This window comes from Labrus bergylta, chromosome 17, assembly GCF_963930695.1.
Source record: "Labrus bergylta chromosome 17, fLabBer1.1, whole genome shotgun sequence".
Taxonomy (NCBI): domain Eukaryota; kingdom Metazoa; phylum Chordata; class Actinopteri; order Labriformes; family Labridae; genus Labrus; species Labrus bergylta.
In genome coordinates, this window is record NC_089211.1 from 19,181,498 (window position 1) to 19,198,173 (window position 16,676).

General features: G+C 39.2%; 3 protein-coding genes across 3 annotated transcripts in view; 1 reads left to right on the forward strand and 2 right to left on the reverse strand.

Moving 5' to 3' along the window:
* Window positions 1-5,108, reverse strand: part of dym (dymeclin) — a 60,816-nt gene extending 55,708 nt beyond the window's left edge. Inside the window, exons 1-4 of the mRNA XM_020643011.3 lie at window positions 4,887-5,108; window positions 2,936-3,142; window positions 1,179-1,231; window positions 590-683 (exon numbers count right to left, since the gene is read on the reverse strand). Coding sequence (XP_020498667.1) covers window positions 590-683; window positions 1,179-1,231; window positions 2,936-3,075 — 287 coding nt within the window. The 5' untranslated portion in view covers window positions 3,076-3,142; window positions 4,887-5,108. The remainder of the gene's footprint in view (window positions 1-589; window positions 684-1,178; window positions 1,232-2,935; window positions 3,143-4,886) is intronic.
* Window positions 5,109-9,649: 4,541 nt separating this feature from the next.
* On the forward strand, window positions 9,650-12,912 carry rad1 (RAD1 homolog (S. pombe)). The gene is made up of 7 exons (XM_020643018.3): window positions 9,650-9,900; window positions 10,032-10,233; window positions 10,347-10,455; window positions 11,022-11,179; window positions 11,278-11,378; window positions 11,498-11,596; window positions 12,058-12,912. The coding sequence occupies exons 2-7, from the start codon at window positions 10,039-10,041 to the stop codon at window positions 12,233-12,235; spliced, it is 840 nt and encodes a 279-aa protein (XP_020498674.1). The 5' UTR covers window positions 9,650-9,900; window positions 10,032-10,038; the 3' UTR covers window positions 12,236-12,912.
* On the reverse strand, window positions 12,835-15,655 carry bxdc2 (brix domain containing 2). Its single transcript, XM_020643017.3, has 10 exons — window positions 15,464-15,655; window positions 15,198-15,309; window positions 15,023-15,066; window positions 14,868-14,938; window positions 14,725-14,774; window positions 14,554-14,627; window positions 14,088-14,138; window positions 13,818-13,919; window positions 13,596-13,724; window positions 12,835-13,471 (listed from the first exon to the last, which is right to left on the reverse strand). Exons 1-10 carry the CDS (start codon window positions 15,608-15,610, stop codon window positions 13,229-13,231), a joined length of 1,023 nt encoding a protein of 340 aa, XP_020498673.2. The 5' UTR covers window positions 15,611-15,655; the 3' UTR covers window positions 12,835-13,228.
* Window positions 15,656-16,676: the final 1,021 nt, after the last annotated feature.

Genomic DNA, 16,676 nt, shown 5'->3' on the forward strand with positions numbered 1-16,676 from the left:
GGGGGGAAGAAATCAGGACCAAGTTGGTGAGAAACACGTAATGAGGAAAACAAGAAATGATTGAAAACATCCTGTTCAAACCACAAAGTTTCTCAAGCACAAAGCGCCGCGCCAACTGGGAGTTGTCTAATCAGTCCCACAAATTGACAATTTGCACATGACAATTATGTCACATGCAGAAAATGTAGGTTTGTTTACAGGACAAAATCTGGTCTAAATTGTCTGAAAAATAAATGGGTGTGGATGGGGAGCGATAACTTCAACCTCTAATGACGTTTAAAGAGATGGAGGAGTTCCCACCCGATGGATTTTGGTGACTTGGGCAGGGTCAGTCTGTGTGGAAATGGATTTTGGCAGTGAGTGGAGAATAATGCCACATGTGTTGATGGTTATACCTCGGGTGTTTTTCTCATGGGAAACTTAAAAAACCCTCTTCAGTGTTTCTGCCCTGTACAAAATAAAGATCCCCTGCTTGCCTGTGTCCAACCGATAACTGGACTGCACCCCCGAAAAAAATGAACACTGACATGCATCATTGCTGATACAGCCGTCAGAGTTGGTTGTCTCCTCTGAGGTTTCCCATACTCACTCTTGGCATTCTGTGGAGATTTTCAGCTCTTTGGTTCTTCCCAGGAAAATTCGGACAAGTGCGCCAAAGTTCCCACTTCTGGGATTGTTTTCAACTTAAAGAGGGGGGAAAAGAAAACAGGGGAGAATGTATCAGTGATATGAAATAGGAAATCGAAACGTACAGTTCTTACAAAAAAAATAACTTCTTGTTTTTTATCTTAATTTTGAGTCTGAAGAAATAGAGAGTCATTGTAACCTCAGCACTGATAAGACCAAAAAGAAAACTTTAAAGGGATAGTTCTGGATTCTGGGTTGGACATTTTAAAGCTAACATAGTCCTCACAAGAGGGCTTTCTGTCCTCATTGTAAAGAGGAGAAAATATTTAAACACATACACCTAACATGAAGTTTTTTTTAGAAGTTGGACTCTTTTAGTTGGCTAAATTACATTCAGTTCTGATGACCCTTAACAGTGGTACATAGCTTAGCTACCATGTTGGTGCTTTACTCGATGAAGAACACTTCATTTTGATTAAAAAGCTCATCAAACCCACTTTTAAAAAAAAACGGAACCACCCTTTAACTGTATTTATTAAAAAGCAACATACTGAGGGTCTTGGCCAGGGGGATGACAGCCTCTTCCAGCAGCTTGGAGTCTCCACTGTTTGAAAGGGAAGGCGGGGAAAAAGAGAATTAAACGACAAGGAAAACTTAAAAACACATAAAGAACGCACAAGAGAAAATGGAAAAGACACCGTGATGGCTTTTATGATCTGCTCTCTTGATTTATACTTTAAAAGCTGCAGAACAAATGGCGACTTTTTCTTATATTGTTACAACTAAGTAGATACATTTACTGGTTAATTAGATCATTTAAAGTCAATTGTGTATGTCAGCTTCTATACATTTGAAACAAGAGTTCAGCATGGATGTTTTTTATATCCGATGGACAGCTCAATCAAGTCCCGCCATGTCATGCTTCTGTGCAGTATGTATGAGCGACATGCCAAAAAATCTTTAAGTATGCCATACCATTCTCTGCTCTCTCGATACGGCTGTGTGTTATTATAAGCTCAACTGGCAGGTAATGTTTAAACTTTGGCTTCTCCACCTTTTTTTTTTTTTTAAATCTTGTGGGTTTTCTTGTGGGTCACTTATGGCAATTTCAAATCAAGTCTCAAGTTTTCGAGGGCAGATCCAAGTCAAGACTCTCATGGGTTAAATAATAATAATAATAGGAAATAAAGGATATTCATACATCTCCATGAATACAGGGAGGGTGACTAAAATAGGCTTGCGTTACTCAGGGTAACAGGAAAGCAGGCATGCAATAATAACTGTAAGAGTTGGAATATAATGCAATGTTACACTGGGTCCTAACTAATGATTTATACATATTAGATCGATGTCTTTATGTCCTTTGTTTGTTGAGATGGTCACATGTGTGATGGTATCCTAAAAGCATAGCTCAAGTATGAGCAGAATGTGCATAAGTACACAAGCTCTAGATGAATAAAACACTCCTAAAAGATGATAGATTATTAACATCTTTCTCAGTCCTGCTGCAAAAACAAATTCAATGACTTTATTCTGAGAATTATTAACTAAGACACTTCATGTAAGGTAGTTAATCTTTCCTCAGCCAGGCAGGACAACTGAACTCTGTTGGATCATTAATCAGGCGAGCTCTGCAAACATCCTGTCAACAGTTTATTGTTGGATACTGTCTCACAATCCTGCAAGACGTAGTAGTTGTTGTAGGGAAGGTTGTGTGAAGGATGTGAGTTGGTAAAACATGTCATAAATCTTGAGAAGATGCTCAGAGAATTGGGTCAAAAATGTGTTTGAGATGTGACTTCCATTTAGTTGTCCTCTAAATTTTCAGAAACGTGCAGAAAAAAACATTTTGTCCATCAGAGCCCCTAAAGACAACAACTCCAGACATACTGCTACATACGCTATCAGTCTAATCTGAAATCTGTTTCTATTCATGTCTTGTTTCTTGTGTGTTTCTTTTAGATGTGTAATGGTCGTATCATGACAGGAGTCAAGCTAACAGATTCATTATTATTAAATGTCAAGTTATTTCAAATAAATCATCTTGAGAGAGAGTCTACTGTCCATGCTCTCGTGGAACTGGTGCTTAAAGTTTTTGTTTCTTATGAAACTTAAAATAGAAGAGAAGACAACTTTTGCATCTATGAAGCTGCAACCAAAAATATTTCAGGCGACAATTTTCATTAGGACTTTAAGCCAGTTGATAAATAAGCTTATCATCAAACTCTAGAATTCTAGCTAGTAATGAGACACGTTTAACAAACTCTTTTGAGTGTGTGTGCGTGTGTGAACGTGTGTGTTTGTATACCTGCTTGTGGGGCTGATGAAGGTGAAGGATATCAGCTGGTTCCAGAAAGGATCATTCTCTGATATAGACACAGTGCCCACCAGGGACTTGAGGCTGGGGTTCTCGGACAGGTCACTGACCTGGCTGGTGTTGGCACCCATCTCTACTGGCTCCAATCAGCCAGACTCACCTCTACTCACTGCTTTTTCACCAGGCATACGCCAAATCCTAGGATGGAGAAAATTACTTTGATCAGAAAGATGAATCTTCAACGAAAACAACACAGCACATGTAACCAAAAATAGGCATCAACAGAGGCCCGTGTACAGGATCAAGGTGGGAATGGAAGTTTCAAAAAGCTGAAGATGCTCCAATACATCCAGAGCTCCGCTGCTCGTCTCCTCACACACTCCCGCACCAGAGACCACATCACCCCCGTCCTTCATGACCTCCACTGGCTCCGCATCCATCAGCGTATCAACTTCAGGACAAACCTTTCTCTGTTGCTGCTCCCACCCTCTGGAACTCACTCCCAAAAATCATCAGAGACTCCCCCACACTCACCTCCTTCAAGAAATCCCTCAAAACTCACCTCTTCAACATTGCCTACAACCACTAACTCCTCCCTCCCCCTACATTACTTCTTCATTGTACTGTCCTCGTCGTCTTTTGTTTTGTTTTATGGTTTTATATTTTGTCTTTGGGTTCCGAGAAAAGCGCTATAAAAAATCAATATATTATTATTATTCAAAAGCACAGAATACAGATTCAAAGATTTAAATTGTTGTAAGTATGATTGAAATTCAGATAAATATCACATCATCATACATCGTACCAAAAAAAGGTTTTGTTTATAAATTTCAGGAGCTGGCAAAATCTCTTGGGTTAAAAAAATTTGTACTTAAGCTAAACAGATCCTCTACCAATTCATTCCATTCATTCATGACAGGCCAATCTTACAACAGGATGGGGACATACTGGACCAGGACACGTGCTGTGTTCTCTTTAACAGACACACCTTTGACTAACAGGCGGAACCCGGGAAGCAGCACTTGCACAAGTAAACCACGACGCATAAGAATCTTTCAGTAGAGACAAACAATTCAGATATTTTGTGATTCTGACGTGCCGATCACAGGGTACGCATTAAATCCTAGTTCCTATGTAACATAATTTACTAAATTTTCATAATTTTGGTTCATGCATGTTTGCACGGACTTGCTCCTCCTCCTCTGAAGGACTTTATGAAGCTGAAGTCTGCCAGTGGGATCGGCACCGGGGCCCGAGGAGACTGTGGGGTCCCACACAGACGCACCACATTCAGACAAACTGTTCTGTCAGTCAAAAGGAACTAAATGTTGGAATATTCTCCCACTCACAATAAGAGACTCACAAACATGTGCAACCTTCAAAACACACCTCAAACAATGGATAAAAAGAAAACCAAGTCTGTGACCACTTTTAACCTCTATTATTGTCTTGTGTCACTTGTATTTGTATTTCTCTGTTACCTGCCTATAGGGACAACAGATTGGAAACTAGCACTTCTGCTATAATCTGGCATTTTTACAGCTGTAATTGTTACTGTTCATTAATATGCACTGTCCCTAACACATAAATAAATAAATAAATACATTTTTAAAAAAATGGCCACTGCTGGAAAATAATTGTATGATTATTCTCCAGAAGTAAAGTTTAGTTTAGCTCTTGATGATGTATCTCTTGGTTCAGATGGGCATGCATTAGCTAGCTCATCATCCAGGAGCAGGAAACAGCCTGAGGTTGAGGCAGTCAGGTGGGAACACGAATGATTCTTAGTTTGCATGGTGTCTTTTCCTACATTCATCTCTGATTCATATGCTAGTCCAGTCAAACGGCGGGGTAAACACTCGCCGTCCAGAAGAAGAAGAAGAAAAAAACACAGCTAACGTCCCCCCCTGCTTGTTTGCAATCAGCTGACCGCTCGGCTTACCTGTCATCAACGATTCTCGCACTTTCCGCGGCTCTTCACGCGCCCAGGGTCGATACCGGACGACTGTTTTTTCCACACAGGTAAGGAGTTTACTGCAACGTGTTTCACAAACACCCCTGACAACGCGAAATACTTTAACCTGTGCGGCATGTAAGACAATTAAGTTTACTCTACATACTACTGTCCTCCATGTTTTCCACGTCGCCACCCCTTGCGTAATGACGACACGTAAGTCGTTTTGTACGTATGTGACGTTGCAGTTAGAAATGGGGCAGATAGATCCCGAGTGCCTGTCTGGTCTTTACATTTCTATGTAGCCTACTTTTTTTTTTTTCTTTTTTTTTTAATATCTCTTTATTAATTTGACAGGTATCCTGATACAATAATCATTAAGGACAGTTTTTAATTTTTTTTGTAACATGTCACAAACCCCCCCTCCCCACCCATACACACACACACACACACACACACACACACACACACACATACATTACAATAACATAACCATACCAGGGGGCAAAAAGAAAAGATAAGCACAAAACACAAACAACAAAAAAAATAAAAAAAATAAAAATTGTAACCTGCTTCTACATCTTTATATATAAAGTAGAAACTCTTGACAACCCCCATAGGTTGTTCTCATGTTATACATTCACTGCTATCATATTTATTTTGTCTGTATATGAACACAATTAGCATCAATGCACTTTTAAAATATATTTTTTAATCTTTTATTCTCAAACATTAAACTCAAATTGGAAATTGTCTTGACAAAAAAATAAAATGAACACAGGAACGTGTAAATAGGCTGTTTGATGTTTATATCTTGTAAACTAAGAAAAGGCTAAATATATGTATTTTTTTCTAATTCTCTTAGAAATACTGACTAATATAAAGTCTGAAAAGAAATCCCGTTTTAGCCTATACATTTATTACAAGCAACAGAGACAGGCTATTTTGATCAAATGATAAAAAGGTTGATCCAAATCATTATCTTAGTCTGTAATCAGGTCTGTGTTCAAAATGCTTCCCATTAGAAATACTAGAGAGACAGCCCTTTCAACATTCATGTGACAGAACGTCATCGAGCAAAAACAGGCTGAACCACAGACCCGACTTTAGGTTGGTCTCTCGACCTCTATAGGTTATTCACGTGTAAACAAAGAACATTCTCCCTTTGGTAATTATAAAAAAAAGTCCTCAAAACCACACAAGGTCTTTTCTATTTTTGTTACGTTTTGTAAGAAATGTGATGTCATCCAAGACAAATAGGGAATTTCTTTCTGTAGATTCCTGAGATCAATTCGTTTCAATTTCATCAAGGTCGATATTTCAATAGGGGCATTATTTACTTAACCGCTTTCACATTTTTCCTGGATAATTACATCCCTTTAACACTTCTCACAAATATTAATCCTAATCTATCCTTCTGTCTTCCTGTTTTTCACTACTGTAGTCACAATCATTATTCCGACTTCTGAAATAAACTTGAATATTAACAGATGCAATAATTCTTTCTTGCAGCACAGTGACATTTTCTGTCAAAATCATCACATGCTGCATTCGTAGTTACCAAACATTTGAATTTAGCTTCAGTAAATTAAGCTTTTTAATATATTGTTTCAAAATACAGACATTCAGGTAAAGCATTAATCTATAACATCCTTACAGTCACGTTTTGTCAACATTACACACGATATATGTCAATCGATATGGGAGAAATAAATGAGTTCAGAAATCAGTTCTTGATTGAAGATTTTGTTTTATTCATTCATCAAACTGCCATTTGACTTATAAAAGATATTTAATAGAGATAGTTTATTCAACACAGTCTATGCAGGGATCAATTAACAAAGAAAATATATCAACAATAACCAAATTCTCAAAGTTACCGTTATACAAACAAATGAATCTGTACACATAATATGGAGAGTTTTAAAACCACTCCATTCAAAAGAAGATGATAAGTTAATTCATAGTTTCTCTATATTATTAGAATTGAATATTTACATTGGTTAAGATGCATTATAAACATATAGCACTGTCAGTCTGTCTTCTTGTCTGCTGCTATAGTGGCTCCGTTGGCAGTGGCTACACCATTGATTTCAGGCTGAAACAAAGGAGAAAGAAAGTTTGTTAATTGATAAAACAATAAGCTTACATCATTAAAACATGAAATACAGTATGACACATCCAACATAAAATAGTATACTTTCACTGCACAATGCAAAAGAAAAATATACTAGGAGGTAAAAAGCTTAATTATTAAAAAGGCATTCAAAGTTTTTTTGTTCCTCTCTTAAATTACCTTGCAAGTCCCATTGCTAGTCTCAGTAGCTTTTTGGTCACTAGTGCCTGTCTCCTGGACTGCTTTTTTGGTCCAGAACATGTTCATAATCGGGGAAATGAAAGGGTAGAGGATAGGCTCCAGGAATCTCTTGTAGACCCACAACAGGACCGGAATCACAATACAGGGAATGCACACCATGACTGCAGCTCGGTCACACTACTCCAAAATGAAGAATCTGAAATAAAGAAACAAAGACAATGAGATTTCAAAGCTGTCAAACATTGGATTAATTTGTCTTTAAGTGACCAAAGGGGTATACAAAATTACCAGACATGTCAAACATTGTAACTGTAATGACACAGAGCTCATGGGGACTCAACCTGTCATCATATTGTTATGCATCAAAACAGCGACAAAAACGACTCCTCCTTACTTTAACTCTCTCATCCAGGTGTACACTCCCTCCCGCCCACTACGCTCTGCCAATGAAAGGCGTCTGATCCAACCTTCACAACAGGGTCCTAAGTCTCTAACTAGACTCTTCTCCTCTGTCGCCCCCCGGTGGTGGAATGAACTACCAAACTCCATTCGATCTGCAGAGTCCCTCTGCACCTTTAAGAAAAAGCTAAAGACCCAGCTCTTTCATGAATACCTACTAACTGATGGTCTCAATATCATTGATGATGATGATGGTTGTGACGATTGTTTTTGTTTGATAACTTTGACTTATAAGATGGTTTCTATACTGATTAGAGCCCTCAAGAACTGCTGTCAATGTTGTGCTTTGCCTCTGGTCACTTCCTGTCAGCACCTGTGTGTCCAATCGGACTCAAAGCTGATCGTTTGCTCTTACTGACATTGTTCCCTTTCTTTCTAGATCCTTGCTTGTGTTGTACTTACTCTCTAATGTACGTCGCTTTGGATAAAAGCTTCTACTAAGTGCCACTGACCACCTGCCGGGAGGAGATAGAGGCGTGGATGAAGAACAACTTTCTTAAGTTAAACAGCTCCAAAACAGAAGCTATTCTACTTGGCACCCCACACCAGATCAAGTCATCCCCCATAACCACCATCGCCTTTTCTGGCCAAGTCATCCACCTCTCTCCAACCGTCACAAATCTCGGCATCAAAATGGACCTTCAACTGAACTTTGAAGCCCATCTGTGCAAAAACTCATTCTACCACCTCAGAAACATTGCCAAACTCCGTCCTACACTCTCCCTCTCAGATGCAGAGAAACTCGTCCACGCCTTTGTCACCTCCAGGCTGGACTACTGCAACGCACTCCTCATTGGGATCCGTAGCAAGAGCCTCCAGAAGCTCCGACATGTCCAAAACAGCGCTGCTAGGGTCCTGATGAGGGTGCGTAAAAATGAACACATCACACCCATCCTTCAGACACTACACTGGCTCCCTATTTCATTCAGGATTCAATACAAAGTCACCCTTCTCACCTACCAGTGCACCCATGGAAATGCCCCCCCCCTCTATCTCAAACAACTCCTCACCCCACAATCCTCCGCTCTGGAAACACCAACCTACCTCCACCCCCCCAGGACTAAACTCCACACCATGGGTGACCGGGCCCTTCTGCTCCTCTGCTCCACAGTCTGTGGAACGCTCTCCTCCGAGCAGCTGAGGGCCCCACAGTCTGCTGACGCTTTTAAAAAAAGGGCCCTAAAAACCCACCTTTTTTTTTTAACAAAGCCTTCTGCTTGTGCTTTTAGTTTCGTTAGTTGCTTAGTTGATTACATTTATTTTTTTTTCTATTTTTTTTTCTTCCTGTAGCACTTTGAGATTTTTTTTTTTGTTGCAAAAATGTAAAGTGCGTTACAAATTAAATTTATTATTATTATTATTATTATTAAGTGAATTGTAGAATCACAAGGTATGAATGAGCCTCCACTTAGTTTGACTTAAATATAGAGAAGTACATCAGAAATAAATAATAAAAACATTTACATAATTAACTAACATAAAAACAAGTATGTTTAAATGGGAGTACTGTTTCACTTTATTCTCCATGACACTGTAGTAAACACATGTTTGTTGCCCATCACTAAAGAAGACAACATCTGTGCAGGAGGTGACAGAAGTCTGGCTTTGTTATAATCTCATAACAACCTGAATCGGAGCCCTTTTGAGTCTTTAAACTGCAGATAACATTTGATTCACTCGGCAGTCTCCTTCTTACCGAACAGCAAACACTGTCATCTCCGCGTCATCAGACTGCTGGCTAACGCTAGCTGTCTGCTAAAGCTCGGTTATGTATAAGGAACTTTACTGAAATTGCGGACTAGTCTTAGTTTCCCAGCCTTCTATCTCTAGCTGAATCAAAAAAAAAAGATCTCGGAAAGCTCGTGTAGCTTCGTTATTTAAACGTACACCAGATATTTACCTTCCGCTTGGGAACTAGCTGCGAGGAAATCTCTCGAATGCGATGATGGCGCATGCGCAGAATCTACTTCCGTGGCAGGCGATTAAAAAAAAAAAAAAAAAAGCGGAAATATCAGGGCGCCTTTCTTCAAAACAACACTGAACGAGTGTCTGGAATGCCTTTTTGTTGGTTATCAGTAACACATTATTTTAATTTTATGTCTCACTGATGTAACTTAAAAGAAAAAAGTTGCATTGACGTGTCATTGTAAGCGTCAGTGAGATATTTGTGTATTATTAAACACCTATCACATGTTATTCGGTGCCATACAACCTATCTTCAAATAGGTAAGTAACATGCTTTAGAAGTTTCAACCTCGCTGCTATTTTGTTGTTATTGTGTGTTCGGGCTTTACCCTTCTTAACATTTGTCTTTTGTTCTGTGTGTGTGTGTGTGTGTGTGTGTGTGTGTATTTCAGTGCCACAATGCCTCTGTTAACTCAGTCACAAGCCGATGATGAAGAGTACGTTTTAGTTGCCAGCTTGGACAATGCTCGCAATCTGTCCAACATCCTGAAAGCCATCACCTTTAAAGACCATGCCATCTTCAGCGCCACACCTACCGGCCTCAGGGTCACTGTGGAGGACTCCAAATGTCTGCAAGCCAATGCCTTCATCCAGGTGCGTGTGCCAAACACATATCTATGACCTTGTTAATGGTCAAGGAGAACACAGCAAAGTGTTTGAGTCCTCCAAATGTGTCGTTTGTTTTCGTGTCTTCTTTTAAATTCCAGGCCGAGATCTTTCAAGAGTATACCATAAAGGAGGATTTGGTGGGGTTTCAGGTCAACCTCACCGTTCTGCTGGACTGCCTGAATATCTTCGGGGGAAGCACAGTGCCAGGTAGAGAAAAAAGAAAACCTGGCTGGAGAATGTAAAAGATAAAGATAAAGATAAACTTTATTGATCCCCCGTGGGGGAAATTTGTGCATTACAGCAGCTCCAGAAAACAGGGGACGGGAATATACTTATAAAAAATAAAAATAGAAGTTAAGAAACAGATCAAACATATTTACATCATTTAAATAAATAAAAAATACAATAATGTAACTGGATATATCTGTATTTGTCACCATTCCTTTTCTTTTTAGCTGAGGTTTGTAAATGATCCTTCTCAGGCATTCCCCATTTCATGGTGTCCTTTCTTTTTTATTATTATTATTATTATGATGTATTTTGTTTTCTGATTGTGTAATACTGGCTGGTTGGTGGGTGGCTAGGCTTGGGGGAGCATGAAGTGTGTTTAAATGTTTGGTATTATGTTTTGGATTTACCTTTTTGATTTTGATTTTGTATTATGATGATTCATTTTATGTTTTGTAAGGAGCCCCTTGAAAATGAGATGATGCATCTCAAGGGGCTATCCTTGAAATACAATTACAAAAGTTGTCGCTTTCGGGCCATTGCAGGAGTTTCAACAGCCTTGCGGATGTGCTACAGGGGATACGGTTACCCTCTGACCCTGTTCCTGGAGGAGGGTGGTGTTGTGACTGTGTGCAAAATTAACACGCAAGAACCAGAAGAGCCCATTGATTTTGAGTTCTGCAGCAGCAACGTTACAAACAAGGTGAACTTCTACGAGTTCATATCATGTAACCTATATATGACAGTCCCTGCAACTGGTTGATTTGATCGCTACTCCTATACCTCTTGTTCCTCTTGAAGGTGATCCTGCTGTCAGAGAGTCTGAAGGAGGCCTTCTCTGAACTGGACATGACCAGTGAGGTTCTACAGATCACCATGTCCCCCAGCCAGCCATACTTCAGGTGTGAACATCCGTTTATCAACCATACATAAGTTGCAAATCTATCAAGTTGCAAGAAGTATTTTCTTATAACCAATGTTGCTGACTGCGGTCTTGTCTTTGGTTTTATCTGCTCCTCAGATTGTCTACATTTGGGAATTCTGGAAATGCCCATTACGATTACCCCAAAGACTCTGACATGATGGAGCTGTTTAAATGCACAAAGACACAAACCAACAGGTTAGCACAGACAGAATAAACTAACCTGTAAGGACCCTGAGCTTGACGAGGGGTGTGCCCGACATTAAGACAAAAATAACAAAAACACGGCAGAGACAAAGTGAAATTAGTGGGTTAATTAATAAAAAGGTACTTATCTTTCCACAAATTCTTAACTGCTTTGGGTAACTGAGTTAATTATCTTAAACTTTAGATATGTTAATTAAGAGAATGTCTCATGTTCGGCATTAATTATTTTCCAAACCACTCTCATTTTAAAGTCCTTGCTGCTGACTCACCAAATGTCCTGTGTTTCATGTTGTAATATCTGCAGTGAAAAAAAAAAGTAAATTTACAACTCTCTAGAAATAGCTTGTTGGATTATAATGTTGAACTCTATTCCGTCACACTCAGTATTTGTCTTATTCTTCCAGTATCATCTTTTATTAAAGCCCCCCCCCCTCCCCCTTTCATTCTGACAGGTACAAGATGTCCCTACTGAAGCCGTCCACCAAAGCTCTGGCTCTATCCTGTAAAGTCTCTGTGAGGACAGACAGCAGGGGATTCCTCTCTCTGCAGTACCTGGTCAGGAATGATGATGGACAGATCTGCTTTGTAGAATACTATTGTTGCCCTGACGAGGAGGTGGAGGAGGAGTGATTCGACTCCACTTCCATTCAAGCAGTGTAACTCCAGTGGAGCCTGTTTGCTTTAAATGAGAAGAAAAAAAAAGTCTGCCAGAGGAGGCAGCATGGCCGGTGGGGTTGCCTGAGGAAAACAGAGAGCTGGACCTCGGGCAGAATGGACACAGTTGAAGGGTTGTGTGATGATCAGTCACCAAACATTCAGATTCGTTTTGAGCAGATCCTCTGAATGTGTGGAAGTTAATGCCCCCCTCCCTGGTCTTATGCACCTGGGTGAATGACTGTCATACTGACTTAAACATTGCAGACTGATGTATAAATTGATAATACATAGTTCCTATAAGATGTATTTACCCAGAAGACCTTGCGCAGGTGTTTCATAAAACATTCTGGGTGTACAAATCTGTTAAATGCTGTTATTGATCTCATTTCTGGTTAGTTCCTGCCTCCTTTTTTTTTCTGTAGACTCATGCAGGTTGCTGTTAAGACAACCAATAGAAAAGATATTTAGACTTCTGCTCTCTACAGGATATCAGTTCATCAGTAGGACTTCACATTTCTTACTGTATATGTTGACACCTTTGTTATTCAGAAAACACCAGATGATAGTGACAGTATGTTTGAATTGTTTAATTTCCATGATATATATAAAACTACTGTAGTTACACAACAGCAATAAACACGTTCTTCTTACATTGACGGAAAATTCTTAAAAAAAAAAAAAGAGACATTTTTGAAAGGTGTAGTCTTGTATAAGCGCTGACTTTTTTGGTCAACACTTTACACAAGAGTCCTGAATTAAAGAACCTTTTAGAAATATTGTGGAACATTAAACACAACAATAACATATTACAGTTTGTGGCATTTCCAAATCTGTTAATTAGGGGGATGACATGAAATACAAAGTCTCTTGACTGAACTGCACTGTTGCACACACAGATTTCCTTGAGACAACTTTGGATGAAGGTCGTAGTTAGCCATTCATTCAGTTTAATCCAGTCCATCCCATCTACCTCCGTGCCATCCTTTGTCTTTTGAAAGCTTTGTGTTTGTTCTTCTTCACCACTTTGGGCTCAGGTGCCTCTGTCTGAATGTGAACAGGCTTGTCCTCTGCCGGTGTTAAGAAGACGTCGGCTGTAACGTCTGTGGTCACGTCCTCCTTCGCCTCAGTCCTCTTCATTTTCTGCAGCTCCTTCACCATCTGCTTCTCTCGCACTCTGGCTGCGGCTGCCAGTCGAATCTCTCGCCGGTGCTGCAGGTGTGTGAAAAGAAAAAGGGGACTGAATCGTGTGCTTGATACAATGTGTGTACACTTCATGAATTTTGCCGTAAACTTAACATTTGTACAACCTAAACTAGCTAGCACTGTTCTTTACCATGTTGGGAGATTTGAATTTTGGGTTTTCGAAGAGCGTAGATCCGCCAAAGCTCCCCCGAAACACCTTGATGAGGTTGAGAACAAAGCGTGGGCCGATCTCTACAAGAGAGGCGTCCTCTTCAATGATCTGCAAGTGACACGATTTTTGCAAACAGGAACAGTTAAATCTCGATTAAATAAACAAAAGACATAGGCAAGAATGCTTTAGACAAAACCTTACCTGGTAGTTTCTAAACCATATCCTGTCGTCTGCAATACTGAACGTGTACACGTGGTCCACAAAAGGCTGACTCTTTGGGTGGTAGTGTGGAGTGGCAAATGTCTGCAACCACAAAACATTATTGCGTCTTTAATTTCATAATGTAGATATCAGCCTATTCTGTTTTTCCACAACACACTTTGTTACATTCACTGCTGGATCCAAACGTTGAGTGTTGACACTTTCTAAGTCATTGTCAAAGTTTAGTGTCTTGTTACTTGAAATACTGACCTGGGTGAAGAGCTCCTTCAGTAAAGCATAGTGGGGCTCCTTGTCAAATTTCTGTGGGAGACAAAATAGTAGAGACAAAGGATATCAGGCCTTGTTCAGTTTCTAACTAAGCTGATCAGACGTTAACATACATACATATGCTGACTTCAGCAAGAGAATACAAAGCTGTTAATAGCTGATACAAGTGAGGGAAATCATGCAGAGAGTGGGGAAAACTGCTGCTTTTGGTTCAAATACTTGAAACATCAAGAACAAATTGTTTTGTTTTCAGGACTGTCAGAACCGCAGAACTTTTATAATCTAGTAAAGCAACAGATGTTGTAAAAAATGAAAGGATTTCTCAACTTACGTATAACATTTCAGTCAAATTCCATTAGGTTTAATGATATCAAATAAGGATTTGGAAATCTTTTTTTTCCACTTTTTGAATAAGCACATAATTACAATACATGCCAGTGTTACTCACAGGATCGAATGAGAGCAGCGGCCTGGATCCTTTGAGGCAGTTTCCTGTCATCTTCAGTTCAGCCAATGTATGAACTGTGGAGAAAACAATCAGTTATCCAAAAAAGGCACACGGTGACAGATGTTGCATGCTACAGTTCAGGACTGTACAATAAAAAGAGAAGATGCTCACTGTTCTGAACCAGAAACTTTGCTGAAGGTCCATGAGGGCTGTTGGAAATCCTGCGAGTCAAAAAAGAAAATGGTTTTACTTTAAATGTTTTGTTATTTGGAAAAAGCCAAGATCATTTCACAGAAGAAAAAAAAACAACCTACCACATGTAGAGGTCCTGCTTCTTCTTTGCCTCAAAAAACAGGCATTTGTTGCAGTTTTTTATTTCACACACCTGAGGGGAAACTGTCTACCATTAGCACTGCAGTGATACATCATGTGACATAAAGTGTGCTCAAATTTTGGAAAACAAACTCACCTCATTAACCACAAACAACTTGTCTTTTCTGTCCATTTTTGTATCTAATAAAAAGAAAACCATTCTTATGACATGTAGATGAAGAAAAAAACAACACATCTCTGCACAACATTAAAAAACCAATCGCTGCATGAGGTCGGATGAAATGATGCAGAGTTTAATATTGAGCACTAACCTGCTTTTGAATGAGGCATCATGGTCCTCAGGTCTTGCATTAAGTGTCTTGTCCTGAAGTTGATTCCTCTTGAGGAGAAAATGAGAACCCTTTCCTTGTTGGTCCATCGACCCTGTTTAAGAAATCAACCCACAACACAAAAAAACAAACACATATTGAGTGTTAACATTGTTTCTGTTTAATCCATATGCATTGTTTTATAGAAGATAGAAACTAGTCCACGGTGAAGTCAGCCTCAGTGGCTGAAAACAATCACAGTCACTTACCATTGACACAGGCGGTGGGATTGTGACTTCATTTTTCTTCTCTTGTTCGGCTTGCTCCCGTGTTTCTTCTCCACCTGCGACAAACTTGACTTTCTTGGCCTTTTTATCGTTAGACTTTCCCCCACGTTTTCTCTTGAACGCCGACATGTTTGGACCGGGTTTTGGAGGCTGACACAAATCTCGCGTGGCCAGAAGTGAAAACGTCGAGCTAAAACAACCCCACGTGCAAACGGAGTGGAGAGAGAGGCTCCTGGTGGCGCGGAGGTGGTACTGCAACCGCTAGCGTGCAAACTTTGATGTTATTTTGTGTGGCAGAAAATATAAAGGTGCGAAATACAAAAATGCAAAAAAGATACACTACTGCACCTGATCTCATTTTGCAGTATAAGAGTCAGTTTGGTTGTTTTCTTTCTATCTGAACATATCCTCTGCTACAAATAAGTTAAATCCACTGGCCAGCCTTCAATATATATTTTTTTAAACAAGAAAATGTTTGTGAAAAATCCTTTTGAGCAACATAAAATGACATGATATTAACATTTGTTGGAAGCAAAAACACAAAAGTTAAAGGAAGATGTACTGATTTTGTTTTCAATTGGAGCACCATATGTATGAAACTATGTAAGTAACATTTTCCCATTACTCATATTGCCCAAGTTAACAAGTATCCTGTGACCTCTTTTTGTGGCATGTTTTATTTCTCTTGAATGTGTATCCAATATTTCAAATAATAAATCCCAATGTTTACTAGACGATGTGAGCTAAGACATCCAAATGGCTCCAAAAAACACATCTTGCTTTCCCAGAAAGATGGAAATAAATGTAAAAAAAAAAAAGAAAAAAAAGGGGATAATCGGCCCATGAGAGATTTGTCAGAGAAAATTTGAAATTATTTTGTGTGGCTGAAAATATAAAGGTGCCAAATACAAAATGCCAATATTTCTAAGATAAACTACTGCACCTGCTCTCATTTTGCAGTATAAGAGTCAGTTTGGTTGTTTTCTTTCTATCTGAACATATCCTCTGTTCAGCTACACAAAGACGAAAAGAAATGTAAAAAAAAAAAAAAAAAAAAGGGTATAATCGGCCCATGAGAGAGTTGTCAGAGATAATAATGATACAAAATATTCTTCAAATTAATTAATTTAATTGTGTAAGACTTGTGTAAATCAGTGTAGTGATGAAAGATACAACAGAAAACTCATAGTACTTG

Coding starts and splice junctions, on each gene's coding strand:
- rad1 (XM_020643018.3), top strand. CDS start 10,039: ATGCCTCTGTTAACTCAGTCACAAGCCGATGATGAAGAGTACGTTTTA. Junction 10,456..11,021: donor CGGGGGAAGCACAGTGCCAG/GTAGAGAAAAAA, acceptor GGGCCATTGCAG/GAGTTTCAACAGCCTTGCGG. Junction 11,379..11,497: donor CCCAGCCAGCCATACTTCAG/GTGTGAACATCC, acceptor TCTGCTCCTCAG/ATTGTCTACATTTGGGAATT.
- bxdc2 (XM_020643017.3), bottom strand. CDS start 15,610: ATGTCGGCGTTCAAGAGAAAACGTGGGGGAAAGTCTAACGATAAAAAG. Junction 13,920..14,087: donor TGAAGGAGCTCTTCACCCAG/GTCAGTATTTCA, acceptor TTGTGGTTGCAG/ACATTTGCCACTCCACACTA. Junction 13,725..13,817: donor TATGGTTTAGAAACTACCAG/GTAAGGTTTTGT, acceptor TGTCACTTGCAG/ATCATTGAAGAGGACGCCTC.